Source organism: Oncorhynchus clarkii, chromosome 3, assembly GCF_045791955.1.
Source record: "Oncorhynchus clarkii lewisi isolate Uvic-CL-2024 chromosome 3, UVic_Ocla_1.0, whole genome shotgun sequence".
In the NCBI taxonomy this organism is placed as follows: domain Eukaryota; kingdom Metazoa; phylum Chordata; class Actinopteri; order Salmoniformes; family Salmonidae; genus Oncorhynchus; species Oncorhynchus clarkii.
In genome coordinates, this window is record NC_092149.1 from 43806509 (window position 1) to 43832055 (window position 25547).

The 25547-nt window shown below is 42.0% G+C and overlaps 1 protein-coding gene and 1 pseudogene across 26 annotated transcripts in view; one reads left to right on the forward strand and one right to left on the reverse strand.

Moving 5' to 3' along the window:
* The window catches only part of LOC139395705 (E3 ubiquitin-protein ligase MYCBP2), a 350297-nt gene that overhangs the window by 89364 nt on the left and 235386 nt on the right, over positions 1 to 25547 (reverse strand). For 14 of the 26 annotated variants that reach the window (XM_071143146.1, XM_071143125.1, XM_071143079.1 and 11 more), the window contains 15 exons: positions 20974 to 21074; positions 15478 to 15696; positions 12661 to 12883; positions 12152 to 12270; positions 10984 to 11071; positions 10433 to 10482; positions 10064 to 10236; positions 9734 to 9878; positions 7762 to 7971; positions 6224 to 6279; positions 5928 to 6058; positions 5521 to 5618; positions 4604 to 4720; positions 3450 to 3590; positions 394 to 621 (listed from right to left, as the gene is read on the reverse strand). In XM_071143146.1, the coding sequence (XP_070999247.1) occupies positions 394 to 621; positions 3450 to 3590; positions 4604 to 4720; positions 5521 to 5618; positions 5928 to 6058; positions 6224 to 6279; positions 7762 to 7971; positions 9734 to 9878; positions 10064 to 10236; positions 10433 to 10482; positions 10984 to 11071; positions 12152 to 12270; positions 12661 to 12883; positions 15478 to 15696; positions 20974 to 21074 (2099 nt within the window). The remainder of the gene's footprint in view (positions 1 to 393; positions 622 to 3449; positions 3591 to 4603; positions 4721 to 5520; positions 5619 to 5927; positions 6059 to 6223; positions 6280 to 7761; positions 7972 to 9733; positions 9879 to 10063; positions 10237 to 10432; positions 10483 to 10983; positions 11072 to 12151; positions 12271 to 12660; positions 12884 to 15477; positions 15697 to 20973; positions 21075 to 25547) is intronic. The other 12 variants (XM_071143169.1, XM_071143150.1, XM_071143191.1 and 9 more) reach the window with 6 other exon arrangements.
* LOC139405555 (sorting nexin-25 pseudogene) lies at positions 18920 to 20378 on the forward strand (annotated as a pseudogene).

The following is a 25547-nucleotide window of genomic DNA, read 5'->3' on the forward strand; positions in this document are numbered from 1 at the left end:
GCAAAAGGAAACAAATAAAAAATGCTGTAGCCACTGGAGTGTGTTCTATAAAGAAAAGAGTCTGCACATGTTGAAAGAAAGGACAGAGCACACACCCACACCCAGAGGCATCTCATGTATTCACCCTTTCAATGGTAAAGTACATACATCCAAAACAAGTCAACCAATTTACAAGCAAAAGGGGGAGGAAACAAAATACATTACAACAACTTGTCTGTTTTGCAAAGAGAGTTCAAAGTAGAAGAGTGAAACAAAACAAATGGGTATAAGAACTACAAAATAGTAACTAAGTAATCTAGATTGATTCATTATCAATTAAAGGCAACCACAATAAGTAAGACATCACATTTGTTATTTTCCGTTTTTTTTTTGTGCGGGGGAGGGGGTGCGTACCTCGCCTACTGCCTTGACCGTGTTCCCAAGTACTAACATTCCAATGGGGATACCCCTAAGGTTTGGACAGCTTCTGATGTTGTGACCCGAGGGACCCGTCTTCACTACCTTATAAAGCCCAGGGCCGCCGCCCTGCCCCACCCTGTCCTGCATGGAGGGGGCCTCTTGGGAGGGGCGGCCGCTGGAGCTCACCTCCTTAACACTCTGCTCCGATTGGCCTCCTGCCTCCTGCAAGTGGGAATTGACAGGCGTTAATACCAATCAGGCTAGGTTAGACGACTACAGTCAATGGAAGAGTAGTGATGGATTTGTCTGATTTTATGTCATATTTTCATCCTGATTCCTGACAACTGTGTGTGTATGTGTCTTATGAGAGACGATATAGCGTGACTAGTGTTTCAAGTTATCAAATAATCAAAGTCCCATAATTTCTATTAAAGTTTTACAGTACTGTCCTAAGAGCTATCAGTTCAACAAAACCAGTAGGATTCACTCTCTGTAGCAAATGTTGACATAAACCTAAAGCATAGCCCCGTCTAAGGCACTGCATCTCAGTGCTAGAGCCGTCACTACAGACCCTGATTTGATCCCGGGCTGTATCACAACCGGCCGTTCATAACTGACTTGCCAAGTTAAATAAAGGTAAAAAAAAAAAATTCAATGCTGCAGCAATGACTATCAGATTTTTTTTGAGGACACACTATGAGCATGAAGTGCACAGGTTGTTGTTGGGCTGATACTGTCTCGATGGCATAAAGTGGACAAGACAGGTTTCATTGGCAACACCTGAATGCCACAAAGTTCTCAAAAAGTGTGACGACTAAAGGTATGACTAAATGCATCAACTAAAATAATGTATCACTTCATACTGTGCAAGCCTGAAATATGTTTCAATTGTTTCATAGATGTGTGGTTATGGGTAACCTTCTACTAAAAAGGGAGATGAATGTTAGCATGGGAAAAATCAGAAAAAAATTAACCACTCACTACTGTAAGTTGCTCTGGATAAGAGCATCTGCTAAATTACTAAAATGTCAAATGTAAATTACAAAATTGGGGCCAGAGTACTAGACACATACAGTAGGCTACATGTCATCTACCCTTTCATACAAAAGCCACATGTAACATATTAGTGTCATTGTTATTAACCCTCATGCAACACACAAATGTCCATTTCACTCGATAGCTTGAATTTCACGTGAAATGGGAACAAAGTTATCACGGGGCAGACAGCATAACAAATGGACCTTGAATGAATAGTTGATTCCTAAAGGGGAATGGAGGTAGAACGACAGTGTTCTTAAATTAAACTACTCAGAAAGTCATGCAACTGTGGTTAAAAACTCAAAGTTCACCATAACTCAAATTGAAGAACTTCACAGAGGGGGAGGGGTTTCAATAGGAAACGTAGAAATAACAGATGGATGAAAAAGCAACAGAGCAGCCAAGCCATACACATCTCTCCTTCACACAACTCACCTGTGGGAATATAGTTAAGGGGGTCCACGACAAAAAGCCGATATCCCTGACTCCTTGGCTAGCGTTAAAGACACTCTGAGCAACAAATCGTAAGTACAAGTCAAGAAACGGCAAGAGGATTCATTTAAGTGTGAGAAAAAGGGAGAGAACAAGCGCTGAAGTCTTTTTTTTGGGAAGAAATCATTATTAATCTTTTTTTCTGCAATTTTGGCCGTGTATAAGTTATTTTGTAATTGAACTTGAGAAGAGTAGGCTTTCACCAATTTTGACAGGGTACCAGAAAGGCCTTGTACTCAAGCAATTGTGAAGAAATTGCAAGATGTTGTGAAGGATTCGGAACACAGAAATGTTTTATTTTGTGTGGGAAGGGGTTGGAATTTTTAAACCCATTTTGAGTTAACAATCGCCCCCAGAAAATCTCTTAAAATCCGTTTCAACACATAGGATGTAGCGTGTCATGCTGTTTGACAACACCCTTTACATAGAAGCCTCTGAACCTTAGAAGCCTCATAGAGCAACCAAATGCATAGGTGGAATTGTGGAGTGGTAGAAGCACAATTTCTATATGAAACTGTGTTGGGGACCAATGATTGCCTCATGACTGAAAACCATCCATTTTACGAATAGCTGTGAATACGTAGGCAATGACTTTAAATGAATGAATATTAACTTTTCTTAATCTATCCACCTATGAAGTCCCTGATTAGACAGGGCCAAATTCCCAGACCCAGATTAAGTCTAATCCTGGCCTAAAAAGCATGCACAAATGAAAAATGTTTTTTTTTAAGGCCAGGACCAGGCTTCATCTGAGTCTAACAAACTGGCCTTTAGATTTTAGAGGTTGTTTGTGCCATGGAACAAATGTATGTGAAATCTCTTTTGAGAGAGAAGAGCTTTTTTCGTGTTGCTCTGAGGTGCCTGTGCTTATGAAGCGTGGGCGAGAAGAAGCAATGAGAAAGAGGTGAAGAGAATAGCAGACAGTGCAGCTAAGACCCTCCTAAACTAAACACACTGGAATTGCTTATCGACTACCTCTCTCTTTCTGGTCCATTCATGCAATGGGGATGCTTCCAATGCATTAAACATGTATTAACTGATCATGTGAGGGTTTTACGAGAGTCCAACTGAACGCATGATTCTAGTCACGCTAAAGTAAATATTTTTAATCCCCTGAGACATGCACGTTGCCCTTAGTGAAGGCTCATGACACAGCAGTGACATCCATTTGGACACATCATGCAACAACACACTAAAGTTCTTTCAAACTGTTAAAGGAGGTTCTCAATACTTCATGCTTGTAGACATTTGGGGAACGGACACCATCCAATATCACTATACACAGTGTGTAGGTAGTTAGGTAGGTAGGTAGGTAGTAGATAAAGGGGAATCTTCAAACTTCAATACAACCATCATCACACATCAAATCAATCCCATTGAGTTGGGGGGGGGGGGTCCAATTGAGTTACACATGAATGGTGGAAGCACTGATTTGTGATGTTTTCCCCAAATGAGCAGCATAGGGGGGTAGACTACCCTTCTATCCTACAGACTGACTGACTGATCGTCATTTTACTTACGTTGGCTGGGACCAGCAGGCTCCTGCCCACATGCTGGTTAAAAGAGAGGCACCAGGCTTCAGTGTACCCATTCATGTTGGGCACATACTTCTTTACTGTCTCATCATTCAGCCTGAGCCAAACACCATCATCATTGTGGATCTATGGGAAAACAAGCAACAGAGGGCAGAGAGCACAGCCATGCCCCCCTCATGTCACTATGGAAACGGAAAGAGGGGTGGCGGAGTCCCCGGGGCAATAAGAGCACCTTACGCGAGGCTGCAGCGGGAGAGAGAGGGAGGCCGAATAATAGGGTAGTCAACTGAATGGCTCCAGAAATGCAGATTCAACAAGAAGAAAGGCAGAGTCACCTATACTGGGTGGTGCAGAACAATGTAAAACCCAGATTTAAAACCGGTCCTAAAATAAATGGCTGATGCTTGGTAGCATGCTTTGTGAAAACACACTGAACTCAGAGTAACATCACTTAGCAGAATGCTGTGACTTTCTCTAGTATTGGTTTGGACGGTCTCTGCTTTTTGCCAAGGTTTGTGAAGAGGTTTGACGAAAACTCTGAAAGGCCTTCCTAGGCTAAAATGGAGGACACAATTTTGACTGGTGCTTCTTTCCTACACAAAATTGTACGCAACATGCTCTGCCATAAGGTTGATGTTTTTCTCGCTGCAGCCTCGGAGTGTCTTGCATGTGTATGAAGCAACACAAAGGCAAAAGTAACAAATAAGTGAGCTCAGAAGAGAAGCAGCAATAACTAGAAAGAGATAGACCCACTGCAGTTTTACTGTACTCAAAACCGTCATACACATTTACTCTTTAGATTGCGAGGACTGAATCCTGACTCGTATTCTGCACATATATCTCAGATTTCCACTGAAATCCCCCACTGACCATAATGCATGACTTGCGCGAAAGTCTGAGGTTAAGGTTGCAAAATCCCAGAAACTTTTCCAAAGTTCACAGGTTTTCCAGAAGGTTGGAGGAACTTTTGTGAATGTTTCTGTAATGTTGCAAACCTTTAAGGTCACACACTTGGATGTCAAGTTAGTATGCAGTAAAATTAAGAGGAATTAAGAAAAAAACAGACAAACAAAAGATAAGAAAATAAAGAGAATCTAATGCTACAACTCGATCAAATCGCCTAGTCTAGAACAGTTTACCTCATCAATGAAAGTGATGGTGCCATTGACTTGCACTATGCCTATCTGTTCGCTCTGCAGGGAAGGGTGACTACGCACACGGAGGCCTGCGCTGTCCTTGGACACAAATTTGCGGACCTGAGAGAAGCAGAGGAGACAGGAAGACAGTAAGCCGTAGGAGCCTCAGCAGGGGAAAGCGAAAAAGAGGCAACAGAGTGGAGGAGGACACACACACTGTAGAGAGACAGACATAATCACAAAGGCAATGCAGGCACTCTTGGTCACGGATCACACACACACACACGCATGTAAAGTGTACACACACACACACACAGTGGGAGAAAGTGTAGAAGTGCTCCGTTCTGAACAGTGCTGGTTGGACATTTCCAGTGCAAACCCAAGGTTGACTTAAAATACAGATGGCTAAATAATAAAAACGTAATCAATTAAAACAATAAGAAACCCGACCATCCACCCAGTTCTCTTATTGGCGTTGGATATGATCCACTGTACACAAGATCAGAAGGGAGATACAAAGAGTTGAGTGAAAATGTGCAGTTTGTTGCTTGTTTCCCCATTTTCAGTTAAATTATTGTCAGCCACAAAAACAATGATACATAACTTGGTTCGTGACAGTGGAAATATTCACTGCATGTTGCAATGTTCTTCATGATAAATGTATAAACAGATAAGCACCCGTTGGAATGAGAGTGAACAAGACGCAAAATAAATATTCCTATGCATTACATCCAGACACTTACAACAGCTGGAGGAAACAACAGAGGACCAGAAACAAACAGTGAATGAACACACTACTGGCTGTGACGGTGTGTTTTCATGTTCTTTGGTTTAGCGACGTGTCCGTTCTCAGATGAGTGTGTGTTCTCAGGTGAGTGTGTGTTCTCAGGTGTGTGTGGGGTCAGGTGTGTCGGTCTCACCTTGCTAGGTTGGGGCTCGGCCTTGGGTTTGACCATCTGTGTGCCAGGTGGGATCATGCCTTTAGGAGGGTCTTTCACCTCCACCTCCAGACCAGCATCTAGTGGGTTAAACATGCGCACAGTCCACACTCCGCAGGCAGATAACTTTAATTTAAATTAACAACTAATATATGTTTAATACATTTCCTAACTAATACAGTTAGTTTCTCTAATAATAGACTAACCACAATACCAACATACAGTTTTTGGAGGGCTTGTGCTGTGACAAACTTTAAATGAACAGAAACAAAAAAATTACATCAACTGACTTGAGCTCTAGTCCAATTTGAATACGGGAAAATGGGAATAGGAATCTCTGTTAACCTTCTACAATGAAATGACTAAATAGAAATATAAGTGAACCCAACCCTGTTCTACGTTACCGATCTCAATGCCGTCAATGGTGACGTGGATTGTGTAGAGGCCCACAGCCCCGGGGGTCCAGTTGGCACTGTACGTCCCGTCTGTGTTAGCCCGGATCAACATGTTCTCACTGGGCCTGGCGGTGGAGAGAAACAGGGATGAAAGCGCTTCACACCAAATGGACAGACCCACTTCCCCCTCACTTCTCATCAACTTTTGTCATAAAACCTGGGTTCAAATGGTGTTCGTTCTCATTCAATTACTTTTGCTGCACTTGATTGACCTTTATCTCATCTCTTACCTCTTTGGAGTGGGTGAAGCAAAGCGAAGCTCCTCAAATGAGTAATTCTCATAGGCCTGGACAAGGAGAAAATAAACATGGTGTCAAAAAATGTTACACTAACAAAAAATAAATAATTTCTCTGTATTATTTCACAAGGAAACATGGGCCAGTTGAGCAACAGCTTCCCCTTTAGTTTTAAGTTTTTTATTTAACCTTTATTTAGCCAGGGAATCATGCTGAGATCAGTTAACAACAATTATACTATAAATATCTATATACACAACACATAAAAAATGGAAAGTAAAACACAATCATATGAAACAAACACATTCTTCTAGGTTATGCCATGTTGCTTTTCCATTCAGATCTATCTGACATGTGAAGGGAAAAGTACAAGAGCAGAGGGAATCTTCTTGGCATGAAACACATCCCAGGAAGAAATAAACCAGTATTCTTTACTTACAAGCTGATACATTTGTTTCATTCTAATGCACAGAGATAAAACATTTTTAACCTCTCTAGGGTAGGGGGCAGCATTCGGAATGTTAGATGAAAAGCATGCCCAAATTAAACGGCCTGCTACTTGGCAGGCGAAAACCTTTTTTTTGTGGTTTTGTAGTTTTGTATTACAGTATCCATTGACTTAGGACAATTTGCAGATCCTATGCCTTCCACTAGATGTCAACAGTCTTTAAAAATTGTTGCAGGGTTGTATTCTTATAAATGAGGGAGTAAGACCAGTCTGAATGAGTGGACGCTGACGTGTCACAGAGCTTTTTCATGTGCAATCCCGAGAGAGTGCATTTCTTGTTTACCTTTTATATTGACGACGTTATTGTCCGGTTGAAATATTATAGATCATTTAGGCTAAAAACAACCCGAGGATTGAATATGAACATTGTTTGACATGTTTCTATGAACTTTACGGATACAATTTGGATTTTTTTTGTCTGCCTGATGTGACTGTGTTTGAGCCTGTGGATTACTGAAGAAAACGAGCGAACAAAACTGAGGTTTTTGGATATAAAAGAGACTATCGAACAAAAGGAACATTTATTGAGTAAATGAATGTCTTCTGAGTGCCACCATATGAAGATCATCAAAGGTAAGGGATTCATTTTAACTCTATTTCTGAGATTTGTAACGCTTCTTCTTGGCTGGTTACGGTTTGAAATAATTTGTCAACTGGGCTATGTTCTGGGCTAGGTATGCTTTCGCTGAAAAGCATTTTATAAATCTGACACCGTGGTTGGATTAACAAGAAGTTAAACAAGGCTGTTCCCCGGTAGGCCGTAATTGTAAATAATACATTCTTAAGGAAACACTGTACAAATGGTGACCGTGTCAGCGGCCCGCCACAGGAGTTGCTAGAGAGCGATGGGACAAGAACATCCCGGCCGGCCAAACCCTCCTCTAACCCAGAAGGCGTTGGGCCAATTGTGTGTCGCCTCATGGGTCTCCCAGTCGTGGCCGGCTGAGACACAGCCCAGAGTCGAACCCAGGTCTGTAGTGATGCCTCAAGCACTGCAATGTTTTTATCTCTGTGGTTCCCTAACCTTCATCATTGTGATGGCAATGTAGCGCGCTTCCTTGACGATCATGGGCTCATAGGTGGCCTCCAGCTTCGGCATGGGCAGGCCCCCGAACGTAAGGTCAACGGTGCCCGAGAAGGAGGGGTTGGTGCTGCCTGGGAGACGCTGCAGCTTCCTCATGCACTCCTGCTGCATGGACTTCTTCTGGGAGACGGGCACCGCCTTCACCTCCACCTGGGAGAGAGGAGAGGGAGAGACAAGGGCGTACAGTTCGCTAACGTTAGCAAAAATATACTCATTATGTTCATCATTAAAATGTGCTAACATTACAGCGGGATCAAATTTGCTGAGACTATCAGCGCCCAGTCATTTTCGATGGACACAAGGGGACACTTAAAGGTTGGCAACTAGAGAGCTCGTGCCCAGAGTTGAAAATGTCCCAAGTTAACCTTTCCACTCATGGCCTGTCATCCCGTATGTCATTGATAAGTGCCTAAATTGTAATGCAGTGGCTGTGTACATTAACCTGCAATACATGTCGTCAGAGCTCAGGTTTCTGCGCTTCACAGCTCTGTATATGTTTTGACTGACAGCCATTATAAACTGGAGCACCGCACACGAAAAGATGCCACAAATCATATCCAATGTTACATCACATGCTTCGTAAACAACTGGTGTAGACACGGGTAAGTCCTATTCCAATAATGCAGAGTTAAAAGGAAAAAAAATATTAAAACAAATATTTTTTAATGGGGCTACTTTTGCACATTTGTCGTCTGAGTGAGTGAAATGCTGAGTGAGGGAAATGCTGTAAATCGAGAGGAGTTGATGTGTTCTGACAGATGAGACATTGAGAATTATAATAAATACCGCTTTGATGCCACACAAGCACTATACATTTCTATATTTTAAAATGTTTATGATCGCTATGTTTGCTCCAGTTACAAGGATGCGTTATACCCTGTGTTGTCCTGAACAGCTTGAGCCTATGTTTGTTGTATTGTGAAGAAAATTTGAACGCGGAACACACATTTGAATGCATTCATGACTCCAGTCTATGCCCACCAGAATTACAATCTGTCTGAAGTGCCTTTTGAAAGCCTTACACTAAGATCATATTTAGTCAGGTTGGTAATATAATTAGCTTGCAAATGATGCCCACCTGACAAAGAATGTGATTTATGTATTGTTTTTGGATTGCGCTTTTGGAGGGCAGCAGGTAGCCTAGTGGTTAAAAGCATTGGGCCAGTAACCGAATGGTCGCTGGTTTGAATCCTCTGGCAGACTAAGTGAAAAATCTGTCGATGTGTCCATGAGCTTCTAATTGCTCCTGTAAGTCGCTCTGGATAAGAGCATCTGCTAAATTACTAAAATGGCAAAGTAAGTGCATTGAAATGACTTAAGAACTGTGCAGTTGGAGAGTTGTGTGGCCACTTGGAGACACCAGTTAGACCTCACGCTCAAAGCCTTGGAATTGCTATATCTTGTCTTGCGCCAATTCCAACATTTCAATGAATATTCGTATTATTTTACTGAATGTATCCAGAGAATTTTCAGATTTTGTTACTGACAAATGCGGTGAAAAGTACAGTAAGTGCAAAATGTACTGTACATAAAATAATGTAATGTTTGGATTCAGTTCTGTTTCAGATGAACTGTTTTGTTCTCACCTTTGGTCTGATAAACTCCAAAGTGTTCTCTTTCAGTTGCTACCATGGTCATCCATATGCTTTTTACAGTTATTTTGTTAAAAACATATCAATTTGGCACTATCTATATACGCCAATGTAAGGGTTTAATGCAAATTTCAGTGACTTGGTAGCTAGCTTTCTCAACCAAGTCTGAACAACATGTTAGCTAACAGTCTGAATAGGTAATGTACTAAAAAAACAAGTGGATGATCACTGTCACTACAAAATAATGTGATGATGTAGGCTTTATTTTACATGAGGTAAGAATCGAGAGAGAAAAAAAAAACAGAAAAATAAAACCTGACCTTCATGTTTGGCACGTGCACTATGTCTCCGTATTGGTCTTTGGTCTGGACGGCCACTGTGGTGGGCCAGCTGCAGCGGATGTCATCCTTGTTCAGAATCAGAGACGTCTTCTGGGGGTCCGCGTACGAGTCTGGCTGCAGCCACCTGGAGGGGGGGGGCATTTATGCATTAATCTATTTATTGACAACCTGGCCATGAGCTGATATTTGTTTCACAGTAGTATGTGTTTGTGTGTGTACGTACGTCCATGCTTAGTGTGCATGTGTATGTGGGAATGTGTGTCCGGGCCTACGTTTTTTGTGTCTACATGCTCTCTTCCTTTCTCTCACCTGGCCAGGCGTCCTCCGCTGGAGTTCTGCACACAGGTAATGAAGTCCTCCAGGAAGGAGTGCTCGTTGGTCTGCAGGTGCAGGGGCAGGTTGCCCTCCAGAGCCTCTAGGATGGTGGGGGAGTGGGACAGGACGAGCCCCTTGCCCAGGATACCTGAGTGGGCCTTACACACCTGTGGGGAAAGAGGGGAGTTAAGGTGGGAAGGAGAGGGGGTGGAGACAGAAGTATGTCATGGTTACATGCTGACGAAGGCTTGATGGAAGAAATGTGTCCATTGTGATTTTTCATAAGTCATGGTTACACCCTTGACAGCTTTTGTTATGTCACAATGTGATTTTCATAAAAAAAGTTAAATGACATCAGAATACCTGGAGAGAGGCTTCTTCAAGAATCTCAAGGTCCTCTTCAAGTTCGTTCCCTGGAAAAAAGTACAGAGTATAAAACAGTATATGCCATTTAGTGCAAATTATAATCTTACATGCACATACAGTTGCGGTCAAATATATTGGCACCCTTGCACGATTCACTACTTCTCCTAAAATAATATGAAATGTAAAAAACATTTGATGATCAACATGTGTATTTGTTTGATTTACAACTGCACAGAACCAATTAAAAAAAAAGATGCACTGAAATTTAGATTTTTCACTTTAAAGTTACAAAATGTCCTGGACTAAATTATTAAGCAATTTTGAAAAGAGAAAAAATAACATTCTGCTCCATTGCAAAGTGCAAGGGCGACAATATAGAGACCATATATTTGCACTTTAGCTGAAAATGAAAAACAACAGTAAAGTTCAATAATGAGAACTAAGCACCTGGTACTTGTTTTGAAAGAATATGAGTTGAAGTTCAATATCTTTTCTCCTGTGTTCCCTATCAGTTCTACCATGTTGTAATGTTCTTGCATCTCCCTCACCTATAGGCAGAGCCAGATCCTTCTTCATAAGAGCAGCAGCACACACACTGCCCAAGTATGCCAACTCCTTCTCCAGCTGGATAATACCCTGAAACACACAATTCTCATTACGGAAAAGCTCTTAATCTCTCCAAAATCTCTTGTCCAGTCCACTTAGTCAGATTTTTGCTAATTTTGTCTCGTCTAAAAATATTTTTTGTTTAGTTATAGTTTTTTTCAAATAATTTTGTCACTATTTTTGTTGATGAAATTACGCACACACACACACACACACACACACACACACACACACACACACACACACACACACACACCTCAGTGAATACAGTAAAGTAAGTTCAAGTTAGAATTTTACAGGGAAACCTATTATTTTTTTTCACATTTGACTTAAAGGGGAATATATTCTCCAATTTCAGTTTATACATGCATGCATTCCATCAAACGACTTAAAACTCTCAGATAAAGCCATAACTGACAACATTTCACGTGTGGTTGGAGCCAGTGAACCAACTGTGGATTACATTTTTCACAAGTGTCTACAGTGAATGTAACTTGGTAGCAAGCAAGGGATACATTTTAAGTGATCTAGCGAGAAGAGTATGTGAATGGCTACCATCTCTTCCTCCCTCTCTCCTCTCCCACTTTCCACTCGGCACACTCACACTTGATCTGCATCTATACCAATAACAATGTGTGGCACTTGCAATGTCTTTCCCTACCCCAATTCAAGCTTCAAAGCAAGCTCTGTTTTGGAAAGGGAACTTGTTTAAAAAAATATGACGAGATATTTTTCCTTATTGTAGGCTAGAGGGCTGAATCATTGTGTGAATTTAATGTACTTATTAAGGAACTTTCTCTGCTGCTCAGGCAAGCATATGTCTTTTGCCCTGTTCGAGATGCATACAAGCTTGATGAGCGGACAGCTCGAGAGGGGTGGAGGGATCAGGACACAATGAGTTGTGGAAATCAAGGCCTGGGACAGAGGCCAAGCTTGACGGTCGTGGCGAATTATGAGCAATAATCGTCAATTCAAGATTTTCTAACAGCATATCTAAATCTATCATTTGTTGTCAAAAAACTTTTTCTGACTATAGACAGTACAAGAATAGGAAAATCTTGTTTTGGGGTAAACAACACATTTAACATGCAAAAACAAGTTCCTCTTTACCTCATCTGGTCCAGGGTTGAATTCGTATCCCACGGCAACACATTTGAAGCCGTAGAAACAGGCCTTCTCGTCTTTTACGTAGTCAGAGGCCGTTTCCAAGGAGAACAGGGCCTCGTTTCCTGGAATCCCAGAGGAAGAACACACAGGTGATACGGTGATATTGACAGCAGGGAGGACAGGGGGACTACTTTAATGTAGATTAGCGGAGCTGTCCATTGAAGAGATTGAGCTTCCCCAAATCGATCTATAAGCTAACCTTCGATTGGTTCAGATGATTTGTTTCCTTGCGTGTCATTTTAGTTAGCTAGTCAAATGAAATGCCTTCCTACTGAAACAAAAAACTATCAACCAAACGGCAAATCTGTTTGAAACTAAGTCATTACAACCAGTTTTGCCCACTCAGCATTAGCCACAGAACAATAATTACGCATGGATCAGAGCCTAAAAATAAAAGCTTTGTCAAAGAGTGTCATCTGACTGGAGGTGAATAGTTGGACCTCTTATCTTACCTGGCAGCACTAGAACGGTGGTGGGCCAGCCATTGGAGCCGGAGATCTTCTTGAGCTCCACCCAGGTGTTGATGGTGTCATGGGCCAGGGGCTTGGTGCCGAGGCTGGACAGGTGGATTGAGCGGCTCGGGATGAGCAGGCGGAGGACATCCTCGGGCTGGGCCGTGCCACACTGGGGGTCAAACTCGATGGTGGTCCACCGCACGCAGTCCGGGAACGACACCTGAGGTGTGGTGGGGGAGAGGATGGTCAAAGCCAAGAAACAATTAAAGGAAATCATCCACGCTCATATATACATGTGCATATGAACCAGAGTTACACTTTTAGCACTGAGGCAGTGTGCCCTAGTAGGAAGTCCAACGTGACTCTATCAGCGCCAATATACAGTACCAGTCAAAAGTTTGGGCACACCTACTTATTTTTAATATTTTCTACATTGTTGAATAATAGTGAAGACATCACAACTATGAAATAAGACATATGGAATCATGTAGCAACCAAACAAGTGTTGGGTACAAATATACTGCTTCAAAGTAGCCACCCTTTGCCTTGAGAGCTTTGCACACACTTGGCATTCTCTCAACCAACTTCATGAGGTAGTCAGTTCAATTAACAGGTGTGCCTTGTTAAAAAGTTAATTTGTGGAATTTCTTTCCTTCTTCATGCTTTTGAGCAATCAGTGTTGTGACAAGGTAGGGTTGGTATACAGACGATAACACTATTTGGTAAAAGACCAAGTCCATTTTATGGCAAGAACAGCTCAAATAAGGAAAGAGAAATGACAGTCCATAATTACTTTAAGACATGTCAATCATCATGTCAGTCAGTCAATACGGAACATTTCAAGAACTTTGAAAGTTTCTTCAAGTGCAGTCACAATAACCATCAAGTGCTATGATGAAACTGGATCTCATGAGGACAACCACAGGAATGGAAGACCTAGAGTCACTTCTGCTGTAGAGGATAAGTTCATTAGAGTTACCAGCCTCAGAAATTGCAGCCCAAATAAATGCTTCACAGAGTTCAAGTAACAGATACATCTCAACATCAACTGTTCAGAGGAGATTGTGTGAATCAGGCCTTCATGGTAGAATTGCTGCAAAGAAAACACTACTAAAGGACACCAACAAAAAGGAGGGATTTGCGTGGGCCAAGACACACAAGCAATGGACATCACACTGGCGGAAATCTGTCCTTTTGTCTGATGAGTCCAAATTGGAGATTTTTAGTTCTAACTGCCGTGTCTTTGTGAGTCGCAGAGTAGGTGAACAGATGATCTCCGCATGTATGGTTCCCTCCGTGAAGCAAAGAGGAGGTGGTGTGATGGTGCATTGCTTGTGACACTGTCAGTGATTTATTTAGAATTCAAGGCACACAACCAGCATGGCTACCACAGCATTCTGCAGCGATATGCCATCCCATCTAGTTTGCACTTAGTGGGACTATCATTTGTTTTTCAACAGGACAATGACCCAACACAACACCGGGCTATTTGACCAAGAAGTAGAGTGATGGAGTGCTGCATCAGATAACCTGGCCTCCACAATCACCCAATCTCAACCCAATTGAGATGGTTTGGGATGAGTTGGATCGCAGAGTGAAGGAAAAGCAACCAGCAAGTGCTCAGCATATGTGGAAACTCCTTCAAGACTGTTAGAAAAGCATTCCAGGTGAAGCTGGTTGAGAATGCAAATAGTGTGCAAAGCTGTCATCAAAGCAAAGGGTGGCTACTTTGAAGAATCTGTAAAACACTTTTTTGGTGACTACATGATTCCATGTGTGTTATTTCATAGTTTTAATGTCCACTATTATTCTACAATGTAGAAAATAGTAAAAATAAAGAAAAACTGGTACTGTGTCTGTGCGTGTATATATATACACAGTGGGGCAAAAAAGTATTTAGTCAGCCACCAATTGTGCAAGTTCTCCCACTTAAAAAGATGAGAGGCCTGTAATTTTCAGCAGAGGTACACTTCAACTATGACAGACAAAATGAGAAAAATCACATTGTAGGATTTTTTATGAATTTGCAAATTATGGTGGAAAATAAGTATTTGGTCAATAACAAAAGTTTATCTCAATACTTTGTTTTATACCCTTTGTTGGCATTTTTTTTTTTACCCTCGCAGGTGTCGTCTCCTTCAGACATGAGCTCGTCGTCAGAGCAGATGTTGAGCACGTTAACCAGCATCTCTCACTTTCTCGAAACAATTTTGTTTCTGGTGTCCTTTGACAGCTCTTTGGTCTTGGCCATAGTGGAGTTTGGAGTGTGACTGTTTGAGGTTGTGGACAGGTGTCTTTTATACTGATAACAAGTTCAAACAGTTGCCATTAATAGAGGTAACGAGTGGAGGACAGAGGAGCCTCTTAAAGAAGAAGTTACAGGTCTGTGAGAGCCAGAAATCTTGCTTGTTTGTAGGTGACCAAATACTTATTTTCCACCATAATTTGCAAATAAATTCATAAAAAAATCATACAAGGTGATTTTCTGGATTTTTTTTCTCATTTTGTCTTTCATAGTTGAGGTGTACCTATGATAAAAATTACAGGCCTCTCATCTTTTTAAGTGGGAGAACTTGCACAATTGGTGGCTGACTAAATACTTTTTTGCCCCACTGTGTGTGTGTGTGTGTGTGTGTGTGTGTGTATGTGTATGTGTGTATATATATATATATATATATATATATATATATATATATATATATATATATATATATATAATTTTACATGTACTTTTTTTTTTACCCTTGACTAAGAATTCCTATGTTGTGAATAGTCCTACTGTTCCGTGTGTGTGTGTATGGGTGTGTACGTTACCTTATACTGTGCGACTCCGGCCTGCTTGTAAGGGTGGTCACTCTCTATCACAGCATAGTGACTGGAGGTGGTGCAAGCTGATAGGCCCTGCTCCGGCTGGTTGCCCGTAGTGCTGTCTGTTGATTGGTTGGGGTTGAAAGCCGGTGGGGCATATTTCTGGTTCAGAGCGGAGGCAGCAGGAAGTAACTCCTGGACCAGACCAAAGACTTCCACTGCGGCCTGATGTGGAATTTAAAAAAATAAATCACATTAGTTCTGTTTCACTTAACCTCTTGAAGCTAGGGGGCACTATTTTTATGTTTGGAAAAATAACGTTCCCAAAGTAAACAGCCTATTTCTCATGACCAGATGATAGAATATGCATATGAATGACAGATTAGGATAGAAAACACTAAAGTTTCCAAAACTGTAAAAATATTGTCTGTGGGTATAACATAACTGATTTGCAGGCGAAAGCCTGAGGATAATCCAATCAGGAAGAGCCTCTTATTTTGAAACGTCTATCCTCCATTTAAAGGGATATCAACCAGATTCCTTTTTCTGTGGCTTCCCTAAGGTGTCAACAGTCTTTAGACATAGTTTCAGGCCTTTATTTTGAAAAATGAGCGCGAAGGATCACATTGCGTAAGTGGAGAGGTGGGGGCTCTCAGAAAAAAAACTACCTGAGGAATGATTATAAAAAACGTTTGACATATTTCTGTGGACATTATGAAGACAATTTGGAATTTACGTCTGCGTTGTCGTGACCGCTCTTTCCTGTGGATTTCTGAACATAACGCGACAAACAAACGTCGGTTTTCTGGGGTATAAAAATAATCTTTATGGAACAAAAGGAACATTTGCTGTGAAACCGGGAGTCTTGTGAGTGAAAACATTACGAAGATCAAAGGTAAACGGTTAATTTGATTGCTTTTCTGATTTTCGTGACCAAGCTTCCTGATGTTAAGTGTACATAATGCTATGCTAGGCTATCGATAAACTTACACAAACGCTTGGATTGCTTTCGCTGTAAAGCATAATTTCAAAATCTGAGACGACAGGGTGATTAACAAAAGGCTAAGCTGTGTTTCAAAATATTGCACTTGTGATTTTATGAATATGAATATTTTCTAGTAATATTATTTGACTGTTGCGCTATGCTATTCAGCGGTTGCAGACGGAAATTATCCCGCTACAGGGATTGGTAGCGTCAAAAAGTTAAGAGGTAGACTTAGATGTTGTTGATGTCTGAAAGCAGGAAGTTGACCCTGTGTATAGCGTGTATGATCGTAAATCACATTTACATCTAAACACAGAGGTAGGGTGTTAGGTGATGTAACAAAATACGGACATTATGCGAGAATTCTACAAAAAACAGCAGTGATCAAACACATTTTCACTAAATGTCATACTATGTGGTCGTCACAATACATAATAAATCATTTGGAAACATGAATGTGGAAGTTTTTTAACCATGTCTAAAAATCACAATACTATACGTTATGATATTTACGTGATATAAGCCCAAATGTAAAGTAAGTGCTGTGCTTGGGACATTAAATTCTGCGGGACAGCCTTTTTTATGAAACCCGCGAAATCGGTGTGTTCCTCACTCCATCAGAGTAAGATCGACGTGACATTTTATTGCCAGCAAGTATGGGAAAGGGTGTTTTACGGTCAACAGATGTCCTTTGACTAAAATATAAGGTAAAAAGCTTTTTCCTTCACTTCTGTCATTGACGTTTTCAGAGACAAAAACATAGCAGCTTACGAAGTGCTGCTTCGTAGCTACATTTGGTGTTTTCATGACGAGATGCTAGCTAGTGTGAGGGAGTGTTTGTTGGCTTGATGCCATTCGCTGAGGTAACGCTCTGGGCGAGAGCGAGAGGCAGCGATGCTTTGCAGTGGCTGTATTGTGCCAGTGGAAAATTTGGTTTTATTCTGATGTAAACTACCAGAATTCAGTGGCTTAAGCCCTACAATAGATTAAAACACAGCTAAATACCAGTGAATTGAAAATGTGTCCCATCTATCTTGCTGTGCAGGTGGCTAGCAGGCAGCTCACTCGGTCTCAGCCTAGGCTAATTATTTGCAGGAAACTGTCATTTTTCTTCCCATCACTAGAGTAACTCATCAACACGAAACACAACATTACAATGTAACCCAACTCAGGTGTAGGCCTACCTTAGCTTACTTCTATGTTATTAGACTAGTAGCCTTCTGTGTTACAGTTCCAACTTAGTGAGAAGTGTGTGCGGTGTGTGTTGGGGGTGCTGTGTGAGTGTGTGCGGATGCTGAGAAGTCTGGTGTGTGTGTGTACGCAGGTGTCACGGCACAAGTTTGGGCGTATGATTTGGCACTCTAGGCCTAATCAGTTAGGCTACTGAATACAACATCACTGTGATGTTGAAAGTTAGAAGCATTCAGGTAATGTTCGATTGAACTTCAGAATGGACCAAAGCGAGTGACCTAAGTGAATTTAAGCGAGATAGGCTCGTCGGTGCCAGGTGCGCCAGTTCCAGTATCACAGAAACGGCCGGCCTCCTGGGCTTTTCACGCACGACAGTCTCTAGGGTTTACCGAGAATGGTGCGAGAGAGAAAACAAATCCAGTCAGAGGCAGTACTGTGGGGGAAAACCCCTCGTTGATGAAAGGTCGAAGGAAAATGGCAAGAATCGAGCAAGCTAACAGGCGGGCCAAAAAAATTATAATAATTTGACCACTTTTACTCCACACACAGATGCGTACAAAGCTCTCCCTCACCCTCCATTTGGCAAATCGGACCATAACTATATCCTCCTGATTCCTGCTTACAAGCAAAAATTAAAGCAGGAAGCAACAGTGACTCAGTCTATAAAAAACTGGTCAGAGGAAGCAAGATGCTAAACTACAGGACTTTTTTGCTAGCACAGACTGGAATATGTTCCGGGATTCTTCCGATGGCATTGATGAGTACACCACATCAGTCACTAGTTTCATCAAGGAGTGCATTGAGGACGTCATTCCCACAGTGACTGTACGTACATACCCCAACCAGAAGCCATGGATTATAAGCAACATTCGCACTGAGCTAAAGGGTACAGCTTGTTCTTTCAAGGAGTGGGACTATAACCCGGAAGCTCATAAGAAATCCCGCTATGCCCGCCGACGAACCATCAAACAGGCAAAGCATCAATACAGGACTAAGATCGAATCGTACTAAACTGGCTCCGACGCTTGTCGGATGTGGCAGGGCTTGCAAACTATTACAGACTACAAAGGGAAGCACACCCGAGAGCTGCCCAGTGACACAAGCCTACCAAAGGAGCTAAATTACATCTATGCTCGCTTCGAGGCAAATAACACTGAAACAAGCATGAGAACATCAGTTGTTCTGGATGACTGTGATCACGCTCTCCGTAGCCAATGTGAGTAAGACCTTAAAACAGGTTAACATTCAAAAGGCAATGCCTGCGCACCCCCAATGAGGAGTTGCGGTTCGTTGTGCCTGCTACCCACACGCAAAGCCCACTCCAATAGCCTGCAAGTGGTGTTGGTGGAGGTCATCGCCACCAAAGTGTTGAAGCCCCCCCGGTGGAGGTACTCAGTGACTGACTCCATCAATCGCATGGTGCTGTCTCAGCTGGAGCACCACGAAGGCCTACACCTACGAGACCATAAAGGAATACTACCTGTCCTTCCAGAAGTTGGGGAAAGGGCACTGGATGAGGGCAGCAAAGGGATCAACGAGCAAGCCAGCAACGGTGCCATCAAGCTGCACAAGTTCTACAACAAATTGGAATGTAAATGCCAGGCCCTGGGCTCCATCCAAAACAACCCCAAGCCCAATAAACAGGACATGCATAAGCTGAAAGAGATTTGGGCAATGGAGAACGAGCACAGCGACTTGCAGGTGCACATTTCCCTGACTGTCTGATGTTGTGAGAAACTGGGGCACTGGAGGGCCCTCATCACTGTGGCTGAGGAGAAGCAGATACCATGCTACTTCGTCAAATGTGAGCCTCCTGTAAAGCGACTACTTCCAGAACAGTCAGTGTAACATAGCATTCCTGTGCATTTTTAGGTACTGCACAGGGAGATTACCTTTCCCCTTCTTGAAAAAAGGTCCAGCTGCCTTCCATCAATAAACGGCCATTCCGTTGAACAAACGTTTCTTGAGCAGTCTAAAAACAAGGAGAAAATGCTGACTGACATGCGGATGTGTCAGAGTGAGGAGCTCTATTCCTTCCACAGCCCCTGTCCAGAGCACTTGAAGGTCATGGACTTCCTAACAATTTCCTCCTCCTTCCTGGCCACTATTCTGGAGAGTGTCCCTTGAGACTTCTTCTCTCACAGAGAAGAGACCGAGGATAACCGTGACTATGAGGATGAGATGGACAGGAAGAGGGACAGCCTGGCAGAACTCTGCTTCCTGCTCATAGGGGAGATCTCAGAGGCAACTTCAAGTGGGTTCGGAAAACACTCATTGGACTAGTTCAAGTCGCATTTGGAAAAATCAGTAACAAGCAGATAAGAGACACTATCAACTGGGTACTCCGTGAGAATATGCTTGTGCACTACATCAACAGTTTCAGGGACACCTTCTGGCCCAACAAAAACGAGCCATCCACAACAATGTTAGGACAGATGCTGAACATCAGGAGACCAAGGAGAGAGCCTAAAATAAGCTACTCAACAACATTGCAGGCACACTACATAACTGGGTGGGACAGCAGAATGCCAGATATGGAAGCATCAAGGTCTTCAACGCACTTCAGGAGACAAGTGCCAACAAGAATCTACTTTGCATCCTCCTGGAGATGTTCCTTAAAGAGCTGTGTCCAGAGCTCAATAGGGAGATGTGGATCGGAGTCATGTCACTCCAAGAAAGCATCCCCATTCTTGGTGTGATTATTGACAGTGTTATTGCAAAGTTATTTTGACTATTTAAAAACAACACAAATGTAGCTTCAAAGGGCCTCCCGAGTGGAGCAGCGGTCTAAGGCGTCACTACAGACCCGGGTTCGATACCAGGCTGTGTCACAGCTGGCCGTGACCGGGAGACCTATGAGGCGGCGCACAATTGGTTAGTGGAGGGTTTGGCCGGCCGGGATGTCCTTGTCCACTCACACTATAGCGAATCCTTGTGGGAGACTGGGCGCCTGCAAGCTGACTTCGGTAGCCAGTTGTGCAGCGTTTCCTCCGACACATTGGTGTAGCTGGCTTCCGGGTGAAGCAAGCAGTGTGTCAAGAAACAGTGTGGCGTCGCAGGGTCGTGTTTTGGAGGACACATGGCTCTTGAGCTTTGCCTCTCCCGAGTCCGTACGGGAGTTGCAGCGATAGGACAAGACTAACTACCAATTGTGGAGAAAAATGGATAAAAGTAGCAAAAAAAACACATGTAGCTTCAAATAGAGTGCAAGGCTGGATCAATGTAGTACTTGAAAAAAAAAACTTACTCACCTTAGGGACCTTTGACTAGATACAGCAGTAAAAAAAATAGAACCTACATCACAGGCAACATTTACCACATCTCACCTTGGGTACTGAGGTAGCCACAGGGCCGATGTAGGCCAGGATGAGGGGGAGCAGCATAGAGAACAGACTGGAAGAGCTCAGCAGTTCAGGGATGTCCTCCGCTGCAGACAAGAGCACAGGTTTGAATTATACGGACATACAGTGCCTTTGGAAAGTATTCAGAAACCTTGACTTTCTCCACAGTTTGTTAGGTTGCAGCCTTACTCTAAAATTGCTGAAATAGTTTATTTCCCTAATCAATCTTGCACAAACTGCTTTTTAGAAATGTTGGCTGATTAATACAAAATGTAAAAGTGAAATAACATTTACATAAGTATTCCGACACTTTACTCAGTACTTTGTTGAAGCACCTTTGGCAGTGATTAGAGCCTAGAGTCTTCTTGGGTATGACGCTACAAGCTTGGCAAAACTGTATTTGAGGAGTTTCTCCCTTTTTTCTCTGCAGATACACTCAAGCTCTGTCAGGTTGGATGGGGAGCGTTGTTGCTGTACAGCTATTTTCAGGTCTCTCTAGAGATGTTCAATCAGGTTCAAGTCCGGGCTCTGGCTGGGCCACTCAAGGACATTCAGAGACTTATCCCGAAACCCCTCCTGTGTTGTCTTGGCTGTGTGCTTAGGGTCGTTGTCCTGTTGGAAAGTGAACCATTGCCCCAGTCAGAGGTCCTGAGTGCTCTGGAACATGTTTTCATCAAGGATTGTTCCGTTCATCTTTGCATCGGGCCTGATTAGTCTCGCAGTCCCTGCCGCTGAAAAACATCCTTACAGCATGATGTTTCCACCATCATGCTTCACCGTAGGGATGGTACCAGGTTTCCTCCAGACGTGACACTTGACCAGAGAATCTTGTTTCTCATGGTCAGTGTCTTTAGGTGAATTTTTGCAAACCAAGCGGGCTGTCATGTTCCTTTTACTGAGGAGTGGCTTTTGTCTGGCCACTCTACAATAAAGGCCTGATTGATGGAGTGCCGCAAAGATGGTTGCCCTTCTGGAAGGTTCTCCCATCTCCACAGAGGAACTTTAGCTCTATCAGAGTGACCAACGGGTTCTTGGTCACCTCCCTGACCAAGGCCCTTCTCCCGATTGCTCAGTTTGACCAGGCAGCCAGCTCTAGGAAGAGTCTTGGTGGTTCCAAACTTCTTACATTTAAAATTGATTTAGGCCACTGTGTTCTTGGGGACCATCAAAGCTGCAGACATGTTTTGGTACCCTTCCCCAGACCTTTGCCTCAGCACAATCCTGTCGTCTCGGAGCTCTACGGGCAATTCATTCAACCTCATAGCTTGGGTTTTGCTCCGACATGTACTGTCAACTGTGAGACCTTATATAGACAGGTGTGTGCCTTTCCAAATCATGTCCAATCAATTGAATTTTACACAGGTGGACTAGAATCAAGTTGTAGAAACATTTCAAGGATGATCAATGGAAACGGGATGCACCTGAGCTCAATTTCAAGTGTCATAGCAAAGGGTCTGAATACATATATAAATAAGGTGTTTCTTTTGTTTATTTTTCATACAATTACATGTTGTATTGTGTTTAGATTGCTGCGGAAATTGTTTTATTTGAATCCATTTTAGAATAAGGCTGTAACGTAACAAAATGTGGAAAAAGTCAAGGGCTCTGAATACTTTCCGAAGGAACTGTATAGGGCTGGTTTTCTTTTTAAAAGGTTTTAACCATTATTTATACAGGGAATCCCAGTTGAGACCAGGCTCTCTTTTTAAATCGTGCCCTGTGTTACAACAATCAACAACACAAACAGTTCAAACAGATAAAATGATATACAGAGCAGAAACTATTACATTTTACAAGTGCAGTCCACAATAAATGTCCTATATTACAGTCTTAAAGTGACCTAATGAAACCAGGACATCCAGTTCTTATACATCTTGGAATGTCATTACAGGAATGAAGAACACTAACTTAAAGGAGAAATGCAGAACATCATGTAGTATACTTTGGGAGTGTGTTGGATCATCACTAAATCTACAGGATATAAATGAAGTGAGGTACACCGGGAGTTTTAGGAGAACTGCTTTTTAAACAAATAAGAGCAAATGCTGAGCCCTTTCTGGACCCAGATTAAATGTGCAATGTACAAAAAGATTTTTCTTGTTGCTAAAATTCAAATAGTTTTCCTAATATCAGATTATGTGACAAAACAAGCAATGTACAGCATCATTTAGAGAATCATTGAACAATTTAAACAACTAAAATATATTTTCAATAATCAAAAATATTGCATTTTTGGCTGTTTGAAAACAAAACTTTGGAACAGGAAGCATAGAAATAGCACACATGGTGCAGATCTACCACTTCTTAGACTTAAGAATGACAGATCTACAACTCATATTTCTATGTGGATTTGGTAGGGTTGCCCAAAAAGTGACATATTGCAGCTTTACGGAAATCCCTGAACAAGAATGTTTTGGCATGGAGATTTTACATTCAGCATGCTTTTTAGTCCAGGAGTATTTGTATTTATTTAGAATGCCCATTAGTTCTTCCTGGGGTCCAGCAACATTAAAACTTACTCTGCATATTTGGGCAGCCTTGATACAAAATCTTGAACAGAAATGCAATGGTTCATTGGATCAGTCTAAAACGTTGTACATACACTGCTGTCATCTAGTGGCCAAAAAAATATATATATTGAATCTGGGCTGGAATAATACATTATGGCCTTTTGCTTGCATTTCAAAGATGGTACAATTTTTTTTAGAGAGAATGGTTGTTTTTTTCTTTGTATTATCTTTTACCAGATCTATTGTGTTATATTCTCCTACATTTTTTTCCACAAACGTCAAAGGGTTTCCTTTCAAATAGTACCAAGAAAATGCATATCCTTGCTTCAGGGCCTGAGCTACAGGCAGTTAGATTTGAGTATGTAATTTCAGGCGAAATTTGAAAAAAGGGCAGATCCTTAAGAGCAACAGTTTTGTTGCAAAGAAGACACTGGCTTGAATGAATATTTCTGTGTCCATTCTTCCCTGAAACTCCTATTTTCATTATCCATCTTTCTTTTGAGGCTTTGAAAGCGGCATTTTATTTTGATTGCAGCTGATTTTCTCTGATCAATGAACAGAAAAATAGACATAAAAAACTAATTTAATAGACATTGATGATATTATCAAAGTAAACAGATCGAAATTAATATGTTATTGTCATTGAATTGACTACATACTAACCAGATGTGTTCAAATCATGTTCAATTTGTAGTGAGAGCCTACAGTATAAGAATTGAGCTGCTTTTATGATAAATATCTTCTGTCCAGCCAAATATTTGCTCAGAAATAAATTGGCCCGTCCATTAACCTAGTTTCCGACCTCTGACCTCGAACGTATCTAATGCTTGTCATTCAACTTGTAACCCATTCAAGTCTAAGCTCGGAGGGGGGAGGGGGGGGGGGGGGGGGGGGGGGGGGGCTAAGCTATATGGACTTGTTTGAAGAAGGTCATACCAAGGATCATTTTACCATTTGATTTAGATTTTTAAGACCCACTGAAGTATCGAAGAAAATATATTTTCTTTAATGAACATTTTTATTTGGCCTTACTGCTATTCGCCCATACAAACTCATTGAATAATAGATTCACTACATGGAACAACATATAGTTCTCCCAAAAAATCTAAACAAAGTTTGTTATGAAGTGTCTTTCCTATATCTGAGAGAGATAGATTTTGTGCTCATTATTTTTGGCACTAAACTTCCATTAATTTGTTCAACTGGTACCGGGGACCTTCAGACTAGTATTGTGGGGGTCCTAGAGCAACTGACATGTACGTGTTTGTGAGAGTCTCAACTTTCCACAGAGGGGACATATTAGTGTTTAGCCCAAATTGTTTGGATGCTACAGACATAAGTTGGCAGATCGGCTGTACCGACTTCAGACGAGTCCCCGTATGCGTGTGGTGCATTGGCACAAAAACCTGTTGGTAGAAAATGTATAGTATATACAGTGGGGAGAACAAGTATTTGATACACTGCCGATTTTGCAGGTTCTCCTACTTACAAAGCATGTAGAGGTCTGTAATTTGTATCATAGGTACACTTCAACTGTGAGCGACGGAATCAAAAACAAAAATCCAGAAAATCACATTGTATGATTTTTAAGTAATTAATTTGCATTTTATTGCATGACATAAGTATTTGATCACCTACCAACCAGTAAGAATTCCGGCTCTCACAGACCTGTTCATTTAAGAAGCCCTCCTGTTCTCCACTCATTACCTGTATTAACTGCACCTGTTTGAACTCGTTACCTGTATAAAAGACACCTGTCCACACACTCAATCAAACAGACTCCAACCTCTCCACAATGGCCAAGACCAGAGAGCTGTGTAAGGCCATCGGGATAAAACTTGCACAAGACTGGGATGGGCTACAGGACAATAGGCAAGCAGCTTGGTGAGAAGGCAACAACTGTTGGCGCAATTATTAGAAAAAGGAAGAAGTTCAAGATGACGGTCAATCACCCTCGGTCTGGGGCTCCATGCAAGTTCTCACCTCGTAGGGCATCAATGATCATGAGGAAGGTGAGGGCTCAGCCCAGAACTACACGGCAGCACCTGG